Raw genomic sequence first — 20,738 nt, 5'->3', positions numbered from 1 at the left:
CTCCCCCTTGCCCCATGCTCTGCTTAGCAGATGGAAGCCCAAACGTGCCCAAGCCCAGGCCACATTCCAACAAGGCTGAAGGAGTTTTGGAAACATAGGCAGGTCTTTGTCCCTGTGAGCCTTCTGCAGCACTTCAGGGGGCCTTGAGGCAGACAAGGAAGCAGAGGTGCTGGCTCACTGCAGTCTTGCCTGATTTGGGATGCAGAAGGGCTAAACAGTGAGGAAGGGCTGCAAAGATTAGATATGAATGTGTTCATTTTTACAGTGTTACACATAATAACAGGGGATGGCAGAAGAAAACCAAAGCCTTCAGTGTCATTATTGTTTTAAGGACGGCATGGGAATAACGACATGACTCCCAGCTTATTTAGCAAGTGGAGAGCGATCTTTATTCTTCAAAACCCTCTTTTTATACAGCACTTCAGTACAATGAATGTGATTGGTCATTTAGAGCCTACACCTCTTTGTAAACATCTTTGCTAGTAAACAAGTTAAAAAAACATCACCTGCTAAAGGTTTTTCATCTCCCAAGGATTGTTTGGATTCCTCCTTAGGATTTTCCTGGGCCAGAATGAGAGAGTCACTCACTTGTCTTTCCCACAGACTATAGCTAGTGCCTGAAGCCTAAAACCTGACCACTGTCAGTTCCCACACCTTCAGGTAAAGGGCAAAAGATATTCAAGGTGCTGCTTGCTTCCTAGCTAAAAGTTTACTCCCTCCCCTGTGCAGCAGCAGTTCCTTTAAAGTTGTAGGTAATACCTCATGTGAAAACTAGGCTAGGAGCAGGACAGAGTTCCTATACTGCTTCTCACATTTCATCTCTTGTCCTGATATTGGAATCACAGTCTTTGAGAAGGTAATTTAGGAGATGATTAAATGTTATTTAGCAGTGTAACATGGATTACTTACTCCTCCTGCTATCCCAGCAGAGCTTCCAGCTTTCCTGAAAACACTCAAAACACCTAACATGCAGCAGTGATTCCATGTGGCCAGCTCTGTTGTCCGGGCAGAAAGTCAGTGGGAGAAAGCAGGCAAAAACACCCTGCTCCCTCTGTTTGTTGGAACAACATTTGGGCCCAAGCAATGGCTACACCTCTACTCCCACTGCCCTTCTGAGGTGATGCAAGTGATAATCCTAGTTTTGCAGCCCATGTGAAGAAGGATTGCCTCTCCTTTTCTACGGGCAGAAGTGTGGCAGCAGCTACCATGCTAGCAAATGTGTGTGAGTGCCTGTACGAGTATACACACTTCCCCTCATCGCAGGGAGGAAGAAGTGTGAAGTAGCATTGCAAAGAACATCCCTGTGTGGAGTGGATCTGGCAAGCAGGGAAGGCTTGCCCACCTGCCTGTAGCTGTTTATCTGGTTTACAGGCATATGGGAGACTAGCTAAAATGCAGCAATACATGTGTCTTGGTGTTAAGTGTAAATAAAGAAACTAATCCAGCTGGCAGTCCTGTGAAACCAGTGGACACTAAAAAAAGTGACAATCAGAGTTGTCATTTCATTTGGTTTATTTTCTTTTCCTCCATTTGCAGAAATAACATCTACATGTCATTTACATGCACAATGCTTTTACATATTTAAAAAAGAGATGTGGTTACAAATGTGATTTGGTTATCATAAATTTCGATGCTCATAACACTTCCATTTCCTTGTATTTCCTCAAGCTTGAAGATTTGTAAACTGTATTCAGCTTGAAGATAAAAACTCCCTATGATTTACTTTGATATGCTATTTCCTTTTTGCTAAAACCAGGGGCAAAATCTTCCTGCCTGTGGACACATGCCTTCTTTTGTGTGGATGAAAAACCAATCCCATTCTTTCTTTCTTTTTTTTTTTTTTTTTTTTTTTTTTTTTTTTTTTTTTTTTCTCCTAACAGGTCCTGGGTTATAGGTGCAATAGCCCTACTCTGCCTATTAGGACTGACCTGGGCATTCGGACTCATGTATATTAATGAAAGCACAGTCATCATGGCGTATCTCTTCACCATATTCAATTCTCTGCAGGGAATGTTTATATTCATTTTCCATTGTGTCCTCCAGAAAAAGGTAAGACGGACGGTTCCCAGCAGCAAGAGAGGTGGTAACGAGGTGTTTTGTTGCCTAACAACCACAGCTAGCATCCTCTGTGTGCCCTGAATTCCTATCACACAGATTTATCTCTGTGCACCTAATAAGGGTGGTCTTCAGGCTGGAAACCAGCAAGATGTTGGAGAATGAGGTTCTAACAAGGACATGTGGCAGTGGCATTTCGGCAGCCTGGCAGATGTATCAGAGGCTAGGGAAAAGACGGCTGTCAGTTTGCACAGCCCTGTAACAGGGCTTTGCCTGCTGTCAGCCAGATTCTCCTTCCTTGTATGCCAGTGTGAGAGGGGAGAGAATCCACGAGCTTCCAGAAAGTGCTCACGTGGCTGAGTGCTCACAGCAAAGTGAAGCTTTACATCCTCATTTGCAGTCCCTGCAGAAAATTACCCCTTTCTGTGGCAGCAAATATGGGTTGATGGGATGTAAGAGGGAGGGGATGCTCCCCTTCTTTTTTAAGAACTGAAGGACCTGTGCTTTGCAGTGGTTCATTAGCCTTTGTATTGCTTGGGTTTGATACAATGTTTGAGAAGTCTTCCTCAAAGCAAGCACAACAAGTGCTTCTTGGTGGAAATTGAAGTATGTCCCAATTAACATTTGCAAGTTAACAGTGAAATAATTTAGATAAACTCTGGAGGGAAAAAAAACCCAAAACAACAGAATAAAAATTCTCTTTATGTAGATCAAATTTACAGCCTCTGACAATCACTAATAAGTGTTTTTAAGAATCTTTTTGTTTTCTACTTAAATTCAGTAGTACAGAGCTCAGCAATTCTATGCATGTCTGCTGAGAATTTGCTATGTACATCTTAGTTTCAAAGGGCAGTTTACTGAACTAATAAACATAGGGAAGAGTTTATGTTTACCCCAGTTTCTCAGGGTAACCAGTATCTTTTGGTGAAATGGGTTATTGAGTAAAGTCAGGTCTGTGTTGAGACCTGACCTCCATCTGAGAGCCACAGCCTTGCTCCTCTATTACTCACATTTTCCTATACAGGCAAGCAAGATCTGACCCATGAAAACATAATCAAAATTCATCATAAAAAGTGAGCTCTGCAACTGATGCCTCTGGAAGGGTTTGCAGAGCTCTGTGTAAATGTCGTTCTTGAAACCACAGGAGGACTTGCCGGGTTAAGAGTTTTGTCCTTGTTGTTGCATCTCAAATTTGTCCATCTTAGAAGCTTAAAAGCTTTATCTAGATGCAACTTCCTACAGATGATCCCAAACTTTTCAGAAAGAGAGTTTCCAGGCAAGATGATAGTAAGAGTGTAGAAAGCATCACCATTGTTTATTAAATCTGCAGATGCCTCACTGTGAGGAGTTTGAATTTCTGCACCACTCTGACTGGTACATCCTCTCACCTCCAATGCACCCCACAAAGGGTCAGTCCCTAACCCAGCATTCCTGTACAGCTCCACAATCTCCTTGGCTCCTGGGGTTCTCAGTCAGCATGACATAATCATTCTCTTTTTTGTCTTAAGCCAATTTACACCCTCAAACCACCACTGATGACTGTGGAATTGTTCCTGATTTATGGCTGCACAGAGGGAAGGAGAATGCAGCTGGTACCTTGCTGTGGGGTGGATGCATCTCTCTGACCTAAGAGCTGAGGGAGGTATTCTTTACGAGGAGAAAAAAAAAGTCATTCTTTTCCTATCTATCATGGCCTAGAAAATCAGCAAAACACTGCAGAGAGGCAAGCAGTGGGTGGCTAATTAAAGCAATTGAATTATTTTCTCTCAGCAAAGGATTGATTAGGCACTCGAGCATATTGGGCACTTGTGGTATGTGTTTGTCTCAAGCGCTTAAGGAAGAGCCTAATGAAAAAGCTGTAATTTGCTATTTAAACAGTTGTTTCACAGAGTTGTGAAATGCTCATGGAGAGATTGGCAAAATTTTATAGCTAACTGTGTTTCAAGGAATTTCAACTGGTGTTTTGGACATGCATGATGGTTTGGGGGCTGTTTTGTGTCAACGGGTAACATGACCCTCTTTTGGCTTTTCAGTACAGTCTGCTCACCTTCAGTCATGTCCCATCTGGTTTCTGGATATTGCTGCCCATAAAAAATCACACCTGAAGCTTGGTAGATCCTGTCCTGGCACAAGTCAGCATAGTTCCTCTGAAACAAAGGAGGTGGCACGGTTTTGATGCAATGCCCCTTTAAAACATGACTGGCTTGCACAGTGCTGTGGAAAAGGAGGCTCCCGCCATCCCTGAGCATTGGGAATATAAACTCTAATGATGCTAGTTCTACACTTTCCTCAAATTTCAATTGGACTGCAAGAAATATTTTCTGTATAAAAAATCAATATCTTTCATCTGTTTCTCTTGGAATTCTTCTTTCTTAGTCCCCTGCCAGAAGCAATAACTTTTAGTAGCTTGATGAGCCAATATGCTAGTTTATATCAAATCTACAGTGATATTAATTTTCAGTCATGAATGGTGTACCTGCACTTTCTCCCATGCTCCTTTGATGTGCCTCAGAGGATGCTGTAACTGGCTGGTGACAACGAGCAGCGTTGCTGCATTGGGAGCAGTCTCTTGTGACATCCTAAGCCATGAGCTCAGCTGCAAGGGGTACTAGACTGCTTTCCCACACACTGCAGAAGGTTTTGTTTTAACGAAACACTGAGGAAAAACCAGGGGTTGTGTTGAAAATCAGAGGGCAGGGGCTGGAGGAGGAGCTGCCTGCTAACCACCACTGCTGTTTCCTTGGCTAGGTACGTAAAGAGTACGGAAAATGCCTGCGCACGCATTGCTGTAGTGGGAAAAGTACAGAGAGTTCTATCGGCTCAGGAAAAACCTCGGGGTCAAGGACACCTGGAAGATATTCCACGGGCTCACAGGTAACCCACACTTTCTGTTTGTGTCCCAATGCCATGCCAAGACCCTTCTAAGCTCTTCTGTGAGGAGAGCTCCTCTCAGCACGAAAGGAGCTGCCTTACGCCTCTCCCCAGTGCACCTGCGAAGATTTCCCTCACTTCCAGACCTGAACTCAACACAGTGCCTTCCCCAGAGATGGGATGGCAATAAAATGCCTCTCCAAGAACTTTCTAAGTAGTTCTGTTTGAAGTAAAAAGTCCAAACTTACCTTCCAGAGGCAGGTGGGTGGTTACCACCTGCAGTGTCCTGGCTGCTATCCATGGGAAGCAGGAGGTAGGAGCATTTCGTCAGCTGTGCTACATTTCAGTACATCCTTTAATCATGAGGTGAAGGTTGTCACTATTAACTATTAATATGTACAAGAATGATGTTGTGTTTTTCTTATAAAAAAATTAAAGGCTACAAGTGTCTTGTAGCAGGCTTCCCAGTGAAAGAGCTGGTTCTCTGAAATTCAGTGGTTTTGTCTGCTCTGTGCCTCACACAATTTGTCTTAGCTTACAGACCTCTTAGGGCAAGCCATTGGGGTCAGACTATCTCACTAAGCTACTAGATTTGTTGCCTTTGGTCACTTGAAAATTCAAGTTTTGTGTAGTTTGCGCACTTAACAGTTTTGGAGCTAACTTGTGTGTAGAGATGCAGATTTATGGACGAAGAGTTCATATAAAATGAAGAAGCTTATTTCTTAATCAATAGAAACCAAACACAAATTTATTCAGTATTAGTAATGGAAGTAATTATACATGACAGTTCCACTATTAAATTATAAAAGACATGCAGCGAGTAACAGCTTATAACTTTCCAGGAAAACCTAATTTGCAATTTATGTCTTGGAGCAAATCATTATTTATTTGCAGCAGTTTCCAAGATGTCATCCAAAAGCTCCACTTCGGTGTTTTCATAGGTCTGGTAGCTATACAGAGCAAATAAAAGCAATAGAATAGAGAACCTCTCTCCAGTAGGCCATCAAAGCCCAATAATGTCCAAAACTCACAATATCCAGCAGCATTTAGGTGGCCAATTTGAAAGCCCCTGATGTTACATATCTTAGCTGGTGTGCTGGTGCCCTCCTCTCCAGGAAGAGTTGACTTTAATGGTCCCACCCTCCCACCAGTCCCAGCACAAGAGAATAAGCCCTTTTGAGGGTGATCTGAGTCTCCCAGCAGCAGTCCACTTGTGGCAGATGAGGTTTGAGGTATTTTGCCTGCGGAAGCACGTCCCTGAAAGGCTGGAAGTTCCTAAGGCCTATTGTAGCCAGGAGAAACCTCATACAGGTGATGGAGAGTAGATGGAGATCAGTCTGAGTTGTTGAAAACATCTGGCTCCTAACTTTAAATAGAGAAGGCCATGAGGAAGAAAGCTTCTAAGATCCCTTTGTTCCCTGAGAAGCACACAGAAAAGAGAATAATTAATCTACAGTGGGTCATGTCAGAGAAGTACAATAAATTAAATGTCCAGGTGAAAAATAATTACTGTAAAAGGGCATGGGCCTCATGTCGAATGGTACTTCCATTTACAGAGGGCTAATGCATGATTAGGAGATGCTGTTATTTCATTGTTAATGAGTAATCTAGGACTTTTCAGCCTGGGACCATATGATTAAGCCTTGGTAGATCTCTCATGGCTAATATCTCACTATGGATCCACTGGATTTTTGGCACTTAAGAAAAACGTGGCCTGTCACAGCAGAAAAAGGCTTCCCAGTCTCGCAGATCGCCTACTATCACTTTCACACAGCCACGGGAAAACATCCATCAGGGTCACATATGTGAGGTGAGGGAGAGTTTCCCTGGGACACCTGGGTTCTCCAGTCATCTTCATGCAGGGATTGGGACTGAACTACTCACAGGGTGCATTTGGCTGATTTTTTTATATTTTGCAAGGTCTAGCTGGGGAGGAGTGAGACAGTGATGTAAATGCCACAGAGGCAGATACTTCACAGCATATTTGAGGAACAAAACATAGGCCAACATATTCAGGACACTTTTGCCAGTAGCAGAAGCTATACCACAGATGGCAAAACCATCACAGATTTTTCAGTATAGGAACAGAAGTCTTTCATTTGTGGGGAATTTTTGTGCCCCCCTAAAATCCCCAAGATGGAAAATAGCTTTAAAAAACTTCTGTTCATTCAGGGATACCAAGATACAAATCAAGTCTTCTGTCACACTTCACCAAAAACAAGAAACAAGTTGTCTGAGTGTGAGAAGCACATGTGTTTCTGTGTGTAGGTTATTTTTCCATTATTTGCTGCTATATTGATAACCCTGTAGCTGGCATGGGGTCTGGGTTTCTCTCATGCAGGTTTGGAGGGGTTTTGGGGGGTTTGTTTATTTGTTTGGTTTTTTGTTGTTTTTGATGGGTTGGGGGATTGGTTTTTTTTGTTTGGTTGTTTTTTTGGGTTTTTTTTTTTATTTTATTAAGAGGTAAGCAATTCAATTATACACTTTTTCTTTGAGCATTTTTGTTACAAAGTAAGTCTGGCAGGGTCTGGCATGCATGAGGCAGGTTACAAAAAAACAACAAAACAGCAACTGCTTGCTTACAGCTGGCTAGAAGCAAGTCTCATCCTGAGCTAGACATGCCAGCAGCCATCTTTAGTGAGGCAGAAAGAAACCTTACTACAGCTGCTAAAAATTCATTGCCTGCTGTGCTTCAATCCCTCTTCAGAGCCGGATTCGTAGGATGTGGAATGACACAGTCCGAAAGCAGTCCGAGTCTTCCTTTATTACTGGAGATATAAACAGTTCAGCTTCACTCAACAGAGGTAATTATAAACTGTCTTTCATATCTCTGACTCTTCTGATGGCTTTAAGGAGTCTGAAATGTGTTGCCTCTTTGCCCCCTGCCTTTTCCTCTTCACCCCAAACATCAATAGGACCCTGTTCTACCATCGAAGAAGTGTTACAGTGATAAATGGGAGGAGGTTTTATGATGGTTGTTGCCTTCTTTTTCTTTTCTTTCTTTATTTCTACACATGCATTTTTCAGAATTGTCATTTCTGGAAGGAAGTTAGGAAAAGTGAAAGAGAGAAAGGAAATTAAGTTGAAATCTCCCCTTTCCCTCAGAAAGCTGCTAGTGCCAGAAGCTGCTGACGTGTCAGGCCTCATTGCTGACAGTGAAAATGGGCCATTGCAGAACTATAAAGCCTGTGTTAAGCATCACAGGAGTCCTGATTGTCCTGCATGTGTAGCAATACTGTCATCATTACAGAAGCAAAAGTGAACAGCAGAACATAGATGTAAGGAAAAACTGTGCTTGGAACAAAATTGTCTGTGTTGGTGTTGATATACCTAGTTTGAAGAACTGACTGATGTGAACTTTATAGACATCTGTGGAGGAAAGGCTATCAGAAATGTATATACCAAACAAAATGTGGTGTCTGGCACAAGAGGAAATATGAACAGCTTTTTTAAACCAAGTGTTTTTCACTTGGAGTTGTAGGAAAGCAGCAGTAACAGAATACCAGAAAAAGAGCCTCAGAAATTGTTTCCTTTATCTTCCAGTACAGCTACTTTATGAATTAACCTTGAGCAACCACATGCCAAACTCTGTTTTGTGTTATCTGAACAGTTGATGCTGAAATTAAGAGAAGGTAAAAGAGATTACTGGGCCTAGTTGTTCTCTCATAATGATGAGAATCAAACATTTCCAGTCCTGGTGGTTGGTCTGCAAAGATCAACTGAGAATTGAGTTGGGACTTTGATTCCTATTCAGTCTTTATTCTCACAGAATTCCCACTTTTTTTAGGGTGTGTTTTGCCAGATGATAGGCTTGAAGGATCTTGACTTTGCTAAGTAATATTGACTGCTGAGTGCTGGGGGAACGAGGGGTACATGATTCTGTTCTCTGAACATTATACACACTGCCCAAATCAGTGCAAAGGGGGAAGGCAGTGTAACATGGAACTGTACTGTCCTTCAGCTCACTGGTCTTCTTTGTGCCAGGATATTTTTCCTTTGCACTGAAGATTCATTATTAAAGTTGACTGTAAGATTCCATTACTGCAAATGCCTGCAGATTTATACACATACACTGCCCTCACATCTCTCTCTGTCTCTGCATTAAAGACTGCAGAGCAGCAGCCAGGCTTCTCTGGGTCTAATGTAGAGGATAATTGGTTGTCACACAAAGATTCCAGCAAGAGCCACTGTTTCCCACAGCCATCCCACTGCTCCATCTCAGTGCAAACCAAAATGTGTTACGCATGAAATGTTTGCTCCTTTACTTAGCACAGAAGTTGAACTTGCTCTCTGATGCAGCTGAAGTTACCAAGGGATGTGTATTAGCAAACAGGATCTTCTGGGCTTGCTAGCAAAAGAAAGGTATCTCACCTTTTTCAGTTGTGCATTTTTTTCCTGTGCAAAGAGGGAAGTATGACTGTCAACTGGGACAAGTGAAGAGGTTTCAAGTGGACAATCCCAGTATGGTGAGAGCCTGTTACTACATGTGCCTGTTATTTAAAGGTCAGTTGGGAAATGAACTGCCAGGGGAAGCATCTTTAAAGCAGGTTTCATCCAGCAATTTTCCTTGTGTAACACTGAGTGAGGTGAATCACCTGAAGAGCCTGAATCTCTCTACTGACTACAGAAGCAGCCTGATAAGTGTCTTAGAGAGAAGCCTTTCAGGCAGAACACTGAAGTGACTTGAGTAAGTTTTACAATTCTACAGTCATCCTCCCTCTTTTTTGCACAGGCAGGCACAATATTGGTTGTTGTTGTGTTAGGGTTTTGTTTTTTTCTGGTAAACAGAAGTATTTGCAAAGGGGAGGTTAAAAACATTTCTATGGGAGATGGCATCTCCAAAGCAGCAGGTGATCAGTTCCATATGGAAATACACCTGACATCAACAGTAATTCCAGGTGCATAGGATTCATGCAGATATTTCTCCCTTTATCCTGTTTATTTCAGCTGAACAGCAACATTCGTGGTCTTAGAGCTTTCCATAGAGAAAACTCTCCAGAGAGCTACAGGCTGAACAGAGCAGAGGGGCAATGTGTTTTTCACAGTTCTTATCTCAATATTTACATATTTATTAATTTTTAAAGGAGCTGTTTCATTAATGTTTTATTTACAAGCATGCTAGTGAGGCTGGAGGATTCAAATATGAGTCTTGAACTGTATGGTCAGTAGCTTTCTCTGTCTGAGGTTGATACAATGGGGTCCCATTCCTGTTCAAAACTCCCCAACCCTCCCAGCCTAGACACCTTTTGCACAAAATTATCTGTACCATCCCAAGTTAAACATTCTATGTGTATTGGCATTTTCCCCAGAGCCTTCAGAGAGCAGTCTGTGTTTTAAAACAGGAGGAAAATGATCCTTTGTCCCCAGAATTGTCCTACCATCCAGGTCATGGAGCTTAATTCCACTTCTCCATGTCCTGGGCCAGCACTGAGTTTTCATGTTCCTGCTGGGGGAGCAGAAAACAGTAAGACATCCTGTAACTGGGGTACTGTCTCATTGAAACCTGTTTTTTTCCCTGATGCCATTCATCAAATTCACAGCCTCCTGCCACATGATAATATCCCAGGCAAGACTGCTCTAGCTATCTATATTTCCTGTATGATGACTGGCATTTCTGTATGACATCTCATCCCTTCTTCCTTCATGAACCTCCTGGGCATCAGTCTGGAATATGGTGTTGGTATTAGTGCATCCCTCCTTTAGACATACAGCTGTGTCTTTTTCCAATTTAGCAGATAACACACTGCTTATGGCACTTTTCAGCTTCATATTCTCTTTTATCTACAATTCCCCCCTCTCCCTGCTAAAGTAATTGACCATAATGTTACTTTTCTTATTCTCATTTATCACACCAGGAATTTCAGGCATAACCCCAAAATTGCCTGATGTAATGTGTTCTGTAATGAAAACTTTATTATGTGCTAAGGCATGCAAGACTATTTCAGATATTTTCTGAAGGTAGGGTCTAATTACTGATTAATAAAAAGTATGTCTGGCTTTGTTTCCCCTTGCTGCTCATTATGGCTTAGTAGTGATGTGGATTTGGTGTTGTGATACCACTGAAATCAGGAAAAAGAGAAGAGAAACTGACTGTGGATTTCCTTTATACTGTCGAATGAAGAGCATGCCTGTCCACCCCATGAACAAGGTCTCAGTTTCAGGAGCCAGGGGGATTCCTGCTCCTTGCACTCCCACTCAGCAACTCTGTCCAATTCTTCACACCCTGGGTCTGGCTGCATACTTCTGCCAAACATTTCACATCCAGCCTGTGCTCTACATTTCTTTTCCTAGTGCTGAAAACTTCACAGGTGTAAAAGCTGAACCAAGCTGATTACCTCATAAGTAGGAAAAAGAAGTCACCCTTTGCCTGCAGGGTGATTGGGGTGTGATCTTAATGCAGGCACTTGAATGCAGTACTGAAAAAGTAATACAAAATGAATACATTTAGGATGGACTGTTTTCTGGAGTTTAGTACTTTTAAGGCTGAAAAGTGGAATGTATGAAGGAAAAGCAACAGAGCTTGCCTGAGTTTTGGGTACATGCAGTTGGCCACCTCAGAATCGTGAGGGATGGGTCTGTTTGCATCTTCGGAGTGTTAATGTCAAAAAGCTCTGGGATAGCTCAGCCAGCCTTGCAAACAAGCAGTCATAGCATGAAACAGCAATGTGACACCAGCCTATTTTTATCCATGTCTTAGGTGAGAGGCAATACAGTAATTACTGTCTCTGAGTATGAGACAACTGGGAGAGGAAAAAAATCATCATGAAATATGTGGTGCTTTCTTACCCTTCAGGTTTTCAGGCTGGGGGAAGGGAGGTGGTAGTATGATGTGTGTGATTTTTTTTTTTTTTTTTTTTTTTTTTTTTTTTTTTTTTTTTTTTTTTTTTTTAATGAAAAGTGTAAGTTATCTGTTAAAGAAAGGACTGTTTCTTACTTTGGTAAGACTCAAGAGCAGCAGAGACAAAGGACTTTGTCACTGATACAAGGCAGTGCTTTGTTAAAGGAAAATGCTCAGATGGAGTTGTGTATATCAATTCAAGTTAGCACACAGTTGGGCTAGGGATTCAGCCACCAGATTTCAGAAAGAACAGAAACTGCTACAGAAGTGTGTTGTGTTGGGTCAGGTGCTATTCTCCTGCTGTAATGCCCTGACTCTTAGCTTGTAAACTAGACAGCAAATTTAATAGTTTATCCCAAAAGCAGTCCTGCTGTAGAAACAGGAGTATGTACACCTCTTGTCTTTTGGCTATATATATATATATATATGTATATATATATATATGTATATATGCTTTATGACCATCCATCCCCAAAGTACTGCTCAGAATCCCTACCACCCTCATACATGGAGGTCTTCTGGAGGGACTTCTTGGTGGTCTGCATTGCTGCTCCACTTGTGTGAAAGAAAAGAAACAGCAGGGAGCTGTAAGAGCAGAGCTGTTTCATGAGGGAGAACACCTGGGAACTGAGGGAGAGCCAAGCACAATCCAAACCCTCACTCATGGTTCATTGTGACACAGGGGATTAAGCCAGGAGGCAGAGCCCTGGACAAGGTGAGGGGATGAATCTGGTCCAGGGTCCAGCCCATACCACCAGGAGATACTGGCAGAGACAAGGCTGGAAAATGAGCTACGACCCAGGGCCAGGATCCAGCCAGGAGACAGACAAAAGGCAAGGACTGGGTGCCCAGAGCCAAGCAGGGCTGTGGCTTCCTGGTGGGTTTTGTTGAGATCACTGAGGCCTATGGGGGTCATAAGGACCTCAAAAGGTGTTACAGACTGGAGCCCAGGACCTCTGGCAGCTCTTACTGAAGGATGGTAAGTCTTAAATACAGATTCATCCATGTGGCCCTAAGGGTCCTTTCATGAGGGAGCAGGCCCTTGCCAGCAAACCCCATCAGAGTCATCACAAAGCCCTCAGATCCCCAGTATTGGCACAACAGATATTATCCCTGACCAGGAAGGCCATGTTCATTCCCTATTTGGTCCTGTGCAAATGGGCTGAAATGGGAAATGGAAATGAGGGTATTGTTTGACGCTCCCCTTTGCTTTTTCTTCCCAAATGCATAAGTACCATTGCATGTTTGCTCTTCTGGGTAGCGTTCCAGAATAAATACTTGATTTCCCTTTGCTTTATTATTTCTCCTCTGTGTTTTTGTATCAACCACAAAGACTTAATCTGAAACACACACAGGAAAAAGGGAAATTATTGCTACTGTTTTCAGAGGTAATCAGTTTAATGTCAAATTCATGTGGATTTCTTCATAATGAACAGAACAAATTGAGCTCAAATTCAAACAGTGGGAATCTGAGTCAGAGAGGAAAATTAAAATGAAGAACATTAATATCCTGATTTCTAACCCAACCGAGACCTGATTGTTTCCTAAATGAAATCTCCCATCAAATTCCTTCCACCCACCCAAAAATATAATTAAGCTGTGATTTCCAGGCTGAAATTGTATCTGCACTGTGAATTCAGTGGGGACAACTGTGTGTATTGCAGAATTATTTTCAGGTTTATACATTTCCCTGCATTTTTCAGAAGCAGTTATTTAGAAAACACCAGTAGAAGGTTAAATTCTTCCTTTGGTAGGAGACTGTCACTCTGGAAGACAGGAGGTGTAGGTTAGCACTGAGACAGTGCAGTGAGTCAGGTTTTGGTCACCAAATCTGCCCTTTCTGCTGAGAGGTGAGGGCTGCTGAATGTGTCTCGGAGTAGCAAGATCAAGAGGTTTCGGTTTAGCCACCTGCAGGGGGGATGGGAGCCATGGTGTGGACATCACCGGCCAATACAGAAGTGAAAGCAGGGTGGAATTAGGTGTCGTAAAAAGCACAGGCAAGCAGAGGAGGAAGGAAAAGGAAAAAAAAAAAGAAAGGAGCAGAACTGGGTTCGCCAGGGATCTCAAACCCCATCCCTGGTACACTTCAAATTGCTGCTCATTGCCCTTTGCCAATGTTGACTCCTTGCTGCCTAGAAAAAGCAGAGAGAAGGTGGAAATTTGGACAGTGGAAGCGCTACTGTTGTCATGCATCAGCCTTTCTCAAGATTCTTGTTTGCCCCTTGATGGATTAATGTGACCGCTGTGACAGAGACATTTCTGCTAAATTTATGTTGCATATAAAACAAGTAGCAAGCAGCCAAGTTCTAGGAGAGGTGGAAGTGCCTCTGCTCATCTTGAGGCGATATTCAGAGGACACCACCAAATGATCTATCTGTGTGTCTGTCTACACACTTCTTACCTGCTCTGAGTAACACCAATGGCTTTTCTTGTGGCTTGAAGGTATTAGAGAATAAATGCTTCCTCTGTTGTCTTTCCATTTGTTGTCTTTTTACAGTTGGCAGCAAATAGTGGCCCAGTTCCTCTTGTTAAGTCAATCAGCTTTCATGTCATGTCTTTCAGAGAGATCATTTTAGGGTGTGGGGACTTACTAATTTTAAATTAGTGAGTTGTGGCTATATGAACATGCATGTTGGCAGCAGTGTTAATGGTCACTTTTCTTTTTCCATTATTTCTTGTTCCTTTTGTGGTTCTGGGGTAAGCAGGTTCAGTGCAGAGGGCTCACAGGATGTCCAAGGTGCCTACAGTTGCTCTACTTGTTCATAAATGCATCTGTAGGTGCCTAAAGGGAACTCATCAAAATATTAATAGATATAAAAAACCACATTATTATTGGTTTCTGATCACTTAACAGTTCAAAGACAATTAGACTACAGGAAAGTGTCTGCCTTCTGCAGACAGTTTGGTCTTGTGTGTACCACTGCACAGCTGGGTATGTGGTGCAAAGCAAGAGCCATGTCTGTTTAACACCCCCTGGAGATGCTTTGAAAGTTTTGAGCTCTTGTTTTCAGTCATGCTCAGGGTTTGATGGATATAAATGCAGAGGAATTATCAAAGCTGAACCTGTGATGGCCCTTGGCAGGGACAGCAGCCTCAGTGATCACTGAGAGACCATCGTCTGTCAACATGCAAATCTCTCTTCTTCATTGTCATTGCTTCAAGTCTAAAACATGGCACTCTCCCCCAAAACCTGTCCCTTTGTACAGAGTGCTGAGAGGTGCCAGTGCCTAATGTTGTCTGTGCTGACCATTGCTGAGCTGGCAGGGGCACGGTGGCACATGAACCCGAGGGATGCAGCAGTCCTTGCCCTTAAGTGTCATCCTCACATTGCAAAGCCCTTAGTCCTGGGAAATGTATTCTCTGCTTCAAGGGATCCATCAGTTCTGGAGCCTGGAGGCCTCTGGTTTAGCCACAAACAGTGGCAGCAGTGCCAGTCTCTCCCTTCTCTGGAATATGATTAGATGTTGAGTTTCTATTATTTTTAAGTTAAGGTGCTACTTGAGAAGGGGGTTTCTGGAGATGCTTAAGTGTCCCGTGGTTGTTTGGTCAAAGTCAAGGGGTAAGAAGCAGGGTAGAATCCCTGACACCACTTGGCTGCTAATCCACAGGCAGCCTGTGGCCTGTTTTCCAGCATCTCATCCAGTCACAGCTGCTCAAATGGTGCACTCTTGCTCTTCACTGAGCAGATTGGTGTTCAAGGATGCTCATTGTCCCAGCACCCTGGATGCTTGTATTAGTGCTCACAACTCCAGGGACAACCTGCAAAAGAAATGGCATAGTCTATTTATATCAGGACTTCAAAACTTCCGTTTTACCCACTGCGGGAAGCTGTTCCTTTACCTCCTCATTTCACCACCACTGGCATTTTCCTAATGAAGCTGTTTAGTTTCATTCTCCCTGCCCTTCTTCTTCTGTTCCTTCTTGTGACTCTTACAGACACACTTACCCTCTCCTGACCCCATGGATGCCCCTTCCTGGGGCCCATTGACCAGATGGAGGGTGTATTTGGAGGGAGTAATTCACATGCCATTGCACCAGTTCTGTCATGAGGGATTTCTGTTTGTAAGCCAAAAATCTCTGCAACCCTGTTAAACAACTGTTGGTTTGGCTAAATGTCAGCAACTGGCCTTAAAATGACCCATCTTGATCATCACATACAAAGTAAAGAAAAGCTCCAGGTGGGTGACAGCAGAGGAGTATTTTCTGTTTGAAAGGGAAAGTCATCTGCCTTTCATCCAAAGGACTAGCAAATTGCTTCTGGTGGGTTTGGGTTGGTTTTTTTTTTCCCTCTTTTTCAATCAGCTGTACATTTTATGCTAGAAAAATTATGATTCTCTGCATCAAGGATCAAAACTTTGGGAGTTTAACTCTTATTTCTACCTATGTGCAAAATTGATCCCATTGTTTGTGTTCTCCTGGTTTATTGTGCCTCTCTGCTGCCTGGGACTGTGTTAGCTGAGATTTGTTGCAGTGATTTCAGTGAGTGACATGACATTCTTCCTCTGGGAGATATTATGAACTGGTTTTGATTTTAAGATTGACAGCCATATAATTGGAAGTTCAGTCATTAGGTGGATCAGCTTTAAAGAGGAAAAGTGAGGGCAAGGCAATTTCTGAAATCAGAGCAGGCTTTGGGGAGTATTAGATCTGGCAGAGTATTGCTGCAGAGCAGTCTTAATATGATGACTGTGAAGGAGGAAGGAAGGAAGCATAGCTGCTGTTATAGATTCCTGTAAGTGTGGTCCAATTTTCACCACAGGCAGGGCTCTCTGTGCATCTTCGGTAAGGCCTCAGGTTTAATGAGATATAATCATAGTCAGGAACAATGAGGGATAATGCATGTTTGTACAGTTGAGATACGGTGTGGTATAAACCCGTGTAAGGGGTAGTAGTGGTATAAAGAAATGTCCCATCCTGGAACAACGTTTCTGCTCCAGGCAGTGAAAAAGTAGTTAGTGAGTGAGCAAATACTGATAATTCGATGTGGACTAGCTGTGTGTTTTGAACATGGCCTGCAGATTAAAAATCCAGCAGAGGTTTGTCATCCTAAATAATTGACGAAGAGAGGGAGGGTAAGAAAAGGAATCAAAGAAATACTTTTGCTCCCCTATCTCTGCATAAAAGCATGGGATGTTTCATGTGGCAGAAGATGGCCCAGAGCTTAACAACCTCATTTACTGAAACTCCATTTCACTGCAGTCGGTATTAATAGCTTCACAATGAATAGATTAGATGCTGCAAGTGACAACAAACCTATTTGAGAGAAATTTAATAGGGAAGTTTATTGAAGTTTATTAACTGAATCCTGTTGGCTATTATAAGAACAGAGCTCGATAAATCTAAATGTCAGAGCATTCGTGGAAGGAACTTGGAAAAATGCTGAAAATACCTGCTGTCCTCCAGCAAATATGTGTGATTTTTCTTGTCATAATTGCATTTATTGTTAGAACAAATTGTGAACACATGGAAGACCAGAATTCATTAAATACTTGAAAGCTCTACCTGTAGAAAAGGACACTGTGGAATGCTGGTAAGGAAAGTTTCAAAGAATACTAGAGCTTTGACTCCTACAAACCTATTTTTGTTTCCCTGGGAGCAAAATAGAGTAAGTTAATACTGAGTGAGGTATAAAACTAGCCAGAATTTACAAACTGAAATCAGTGCAGAGAGGCTATTCCAGTGACATTCAAGTCTGAGCTATTTACTACATTTAGGGTAAGGCAGTGTGTGTTATGGGGTTGTTTTAATGGACACTTAGAGGAAGACTGAGCTCTTACCACATCATTTGTGTCCAAGCTAAACCATGTCCCCTGAGAGCTCAGGAACTCTTCTACCTTCAGGGAATGGTCCATGTTCTTCCTAGCAGTCACTTATCCCTGCAGATTAGTCTGAAGTCAAGGACATGATGTGCAGGAAGCTGAGGGACCTGGTTCATGGTGGATGTGAACCACAAGATGAGTGCTTCAGGAATCAGAGCAGGCAGGAGTACAGCACTGTGCTCTTACCTTGCAGAAAGGGAGCTGCCTTGCAGGCAAAATAGGGAGGAAACAGGATTGAGACTGATTAAAAACACAGCAGTACATATATTTCCTTCTGAAACAAACAAAAAAGCCCCAAAAAATTTACATTTTGGAATTGCTGGGTCAGAGGCAATGAAAGATTTTTGTTATGACTCAGATGTGCTTTTTCTAAACTATTTCTGTTTCTACTCTAGTAAAAAGATGAAATACTATGAAAATGTCAAAGCTTTCATACCAGCCACTCTTCTGGAACAAAAAGTGAAAACATTTAATTTGGACAATACTGATTTTGTATGGACATTTTTTAAGCATTGAATAGTTCATCCAATTAAATTTTTAAACTGGTCCTTTCTCAGCAAAATGCTCTTCTGCCACATTTGCTGGGCCATGGGGGAATCTCTCCAGTCCCCTGCAAAAATGCACATACCAAAACCATTTCGGTATGCAATTGAAAAGACCAGAAGTCAAAAAAGATATATGGTGTTGGTGTTGCCTGTGCAGACAGATGATCCCAGCTTACTAAAGCAGTGCTGCTCAAACCCTTTCACCCAGGCAGAACCATGGTGAGTGACAGTATTATTCAGAAAATCCAGAGGAGCAGTTGAATCCATTTTCCTTCCAGATGGGTACACCATGCAGATGATTCAAGGTAACCTGTGTGGTTTTGTCAGCCAGCTGCCCACAAGAAATGTTTTTGAGTTTTATTCCTGAGTGATGCAGCCTAGAGTCTGGCAACATGTGCTTGTCATCACAATTTTCATCCGTTGCTTTCAGTGAGTGAATAAACCATACTTGTGTTTAACAAGGTGCAGTTTTCCCATACAGTCATTCCACAAATCTCTTCCAAAAAATTATCGCTGCATTCAATTGTACAGGGGCTGCAGTTTCTGGAATGTAGGAAAGCAAGGATGACACAGAGCTGTGGGGTTTGCTGGGAGAGCTCTGTGTTGCACCACAGATGCTGAAAGCCGAGGATCCAGCAGTAAGTGAATAAATAAAAGTAAGTGGTGATAACTGCTGCCTGCTGAGGATATTAGGCACGTGGCCAATGCCGGCCCAGACAGCTGCCAAGGGTCCCATCCCAAGAGTGCACTGACATGGAGGAGATTCCAGGTGGTTGACAGGCACTTGCAGCCCTGATCTTTCTGGTTTTTGGGCCCCTGGATGTGCACTGACCTTTATAATTGCAGCCGCAGTGATGCACACCCGCACGCAGGACTGCAGAATAACCCTGGTGTTTTGGGAGAGCATGTTGCTACAATCCCATGATTACTTTATTCGGGTTTTGTTGGCTTTCTGTTTCCAAGGCTATTTTCATGCAAATGAGGTCATAGTTCCGTTGTCTACCTGCTCCTTCTGCTCCTGCCTCATCTGCAGACCTAATCTGCTTTTCCTAATAGTCCCATTGGTTGCTATGGCAATGATAAAGTGGTATAAAAAAGTCAGGATGATACTTAAATGTATGGCTGGAATTACATTTTTCTTTCTTTCTCCTGGGAAAGAGAAACCAAATTATGAGGGGTTTGTTGTTTCTTTTTTTTCTTTTTTTTCTTTTTTTTTTCTTTTTTTTTTTTTTTTCTTTTTTTTTTTTTTTTTTTTTGTGGGGGGAGTGGAGGTGAGGCGGTTTGGTTTGGGTTTTTTGGCGGGGGGAGAGGGTTGGTGTATTACTGTTTTATCAAAAGGTTTAACTGTGGACTTTTTGGACCCTGGAAGCAGTCCTTTCTCAGCACCCTTTTAGGCTGGGAATTTTGCAACTCAAGAGCAGTTAGTAAGAAACAAGAGCCCAAATTTATGAATACAGGGTACATATAATTTTGTATTTAAGATGCCAAAGTTACATTTATTGTGTCGTGCAGAGACTATGAAGTTTGCCAGCTCAACATGATGGGAAGCTGCTGCAGAGTGCTTAGGGCCCAGTTGGGTCTCTGAAAGTCTTGAAAGATATCTGAACATGCTAGCGCAGAGGGTTTGATTTGGATTTGCACCAGGAGACTTTTTACTCAGCACTGCCATTAAAAGTGGCATTTTGAACAGTAAATTAAAAAATCTTAATGAAATCAAGGGAGAGGAAAGCAGAAGATGAAGTATTTTTTGCTCAGTTGCTGCATACAGGAATGGATGGCTGTAGTACCAAGCCCTGTCTTTTTCACACCCAAGAACAAAAATTACTTATTCTGTATTTTCAGCTTTTTTTGCCAAGTCTGTAGTCAAGAGTCATGGATCTGTATTAAAAGTTGGCTGAAAGGGCCATAGTTGTGTGAATTCAGCTCATTCCAGAGCCCACTACGCTAGCAAATGTAGGCAAGCAAAACCTACACTTAAGTGCTTACACAGGTTGATCCCTTCTTTCTAGTCGCAATCTGAGAGCATCCCTCGTGCACAACAGCTTCTCCTGCCCAGCCATGGTGGGATCAGCTTGTGCCTGCCTGCTGGGGTTCACTAGACAAGATCAGGCTGTGGATATATCGGGTGAGATGCTCTTTCTGGCAACTGGCATTTAAAGGCACCTTAAGCTAAAGTGCTCAAAAGCCTACCGTAGATATATTTTTCATATCAGGGACTGAGTTGAAGATTGAGTTAAATCTCAGATGGGAGGATTATATCACTTCTGAGTTTATGGCTGGCATTAACTCTGGACATTCTCATGACTATTATAAAAGTGAGCCCCTTTTTGAATCTTTTATGGCCTAGCTTGATTAAAAGTGGGATGAAAGCAGAAACAATTTTAATGGCCTTAGTGCTCACTGGTATAAAACTAGCGCAAGAAGAGAAATGGTTCCTACAGTCCCTCATCCCAGATGTATGTGAGATTAAGAAAAAACACACTACCAGAAAGAAAGAATTGACTCATTTACCGACTAGTTACATTCAAGGTTACTTAGTTAAGCGTTCCTATAATGTTTTCTTACAGGAGACAGCTTTGTTTCCTTATTTTCAAACACAGCAGCTCATCT

The 20,738-nt window shown here is 42.4% G+C and overlaps 1 protein-coding gene across 8 annotated transcripts in view; it reads left to right on the top strand.

Annotated features, from left to right (window-relative positions):
- The window catches only part of ADGRL3 (adhesion G protein-coupled receptor L3), a 491,700-nt gene that overhangs the window by 449,395 nt on the left and 21,567 nt on the right, over positions 1-20,738 (top strand). For all 8 annotated transcript variants that reach the window (XM_063423663.1, XM_063423656.1, XM_063423662.1 and 5 more), the window contains 3 exons: positions 1,881-2,049; positions 4,804-4,929; positions 7,634-7,730. In XM_063423663.1, coding sequence (XP_063279733.1) covers positions 1,881-2,049; positions 4,804-4,929; positions 7,634-7,730 — 392 coding nt within the window. The remainder of the gene's footprint in view (positions 1-1,880; positions 2,050-4,803; positions 4,930-7,633; positions 7,731-20,738) is intronic.

Source organism: Prinia subflava, chromosome Z (assembly GCF_021018805.1).
Source record: "Prinia subflava isolate CZ2003 ecotype Zambia chromosome Z, Cam_Psub_1.2, whole genome shotgun sequence".
Lineage (NCBI taxonomy): Eukaryota > Metazoa > Chordata > Aves > Passeriformes > Cisticolidae > Prinia > Prinia subflava.
The sequence above is the reverse complement of the archived record's forward strand: the minus strand, read 5'-3'. Positions and strand labels throughout refer to the sequence as shown.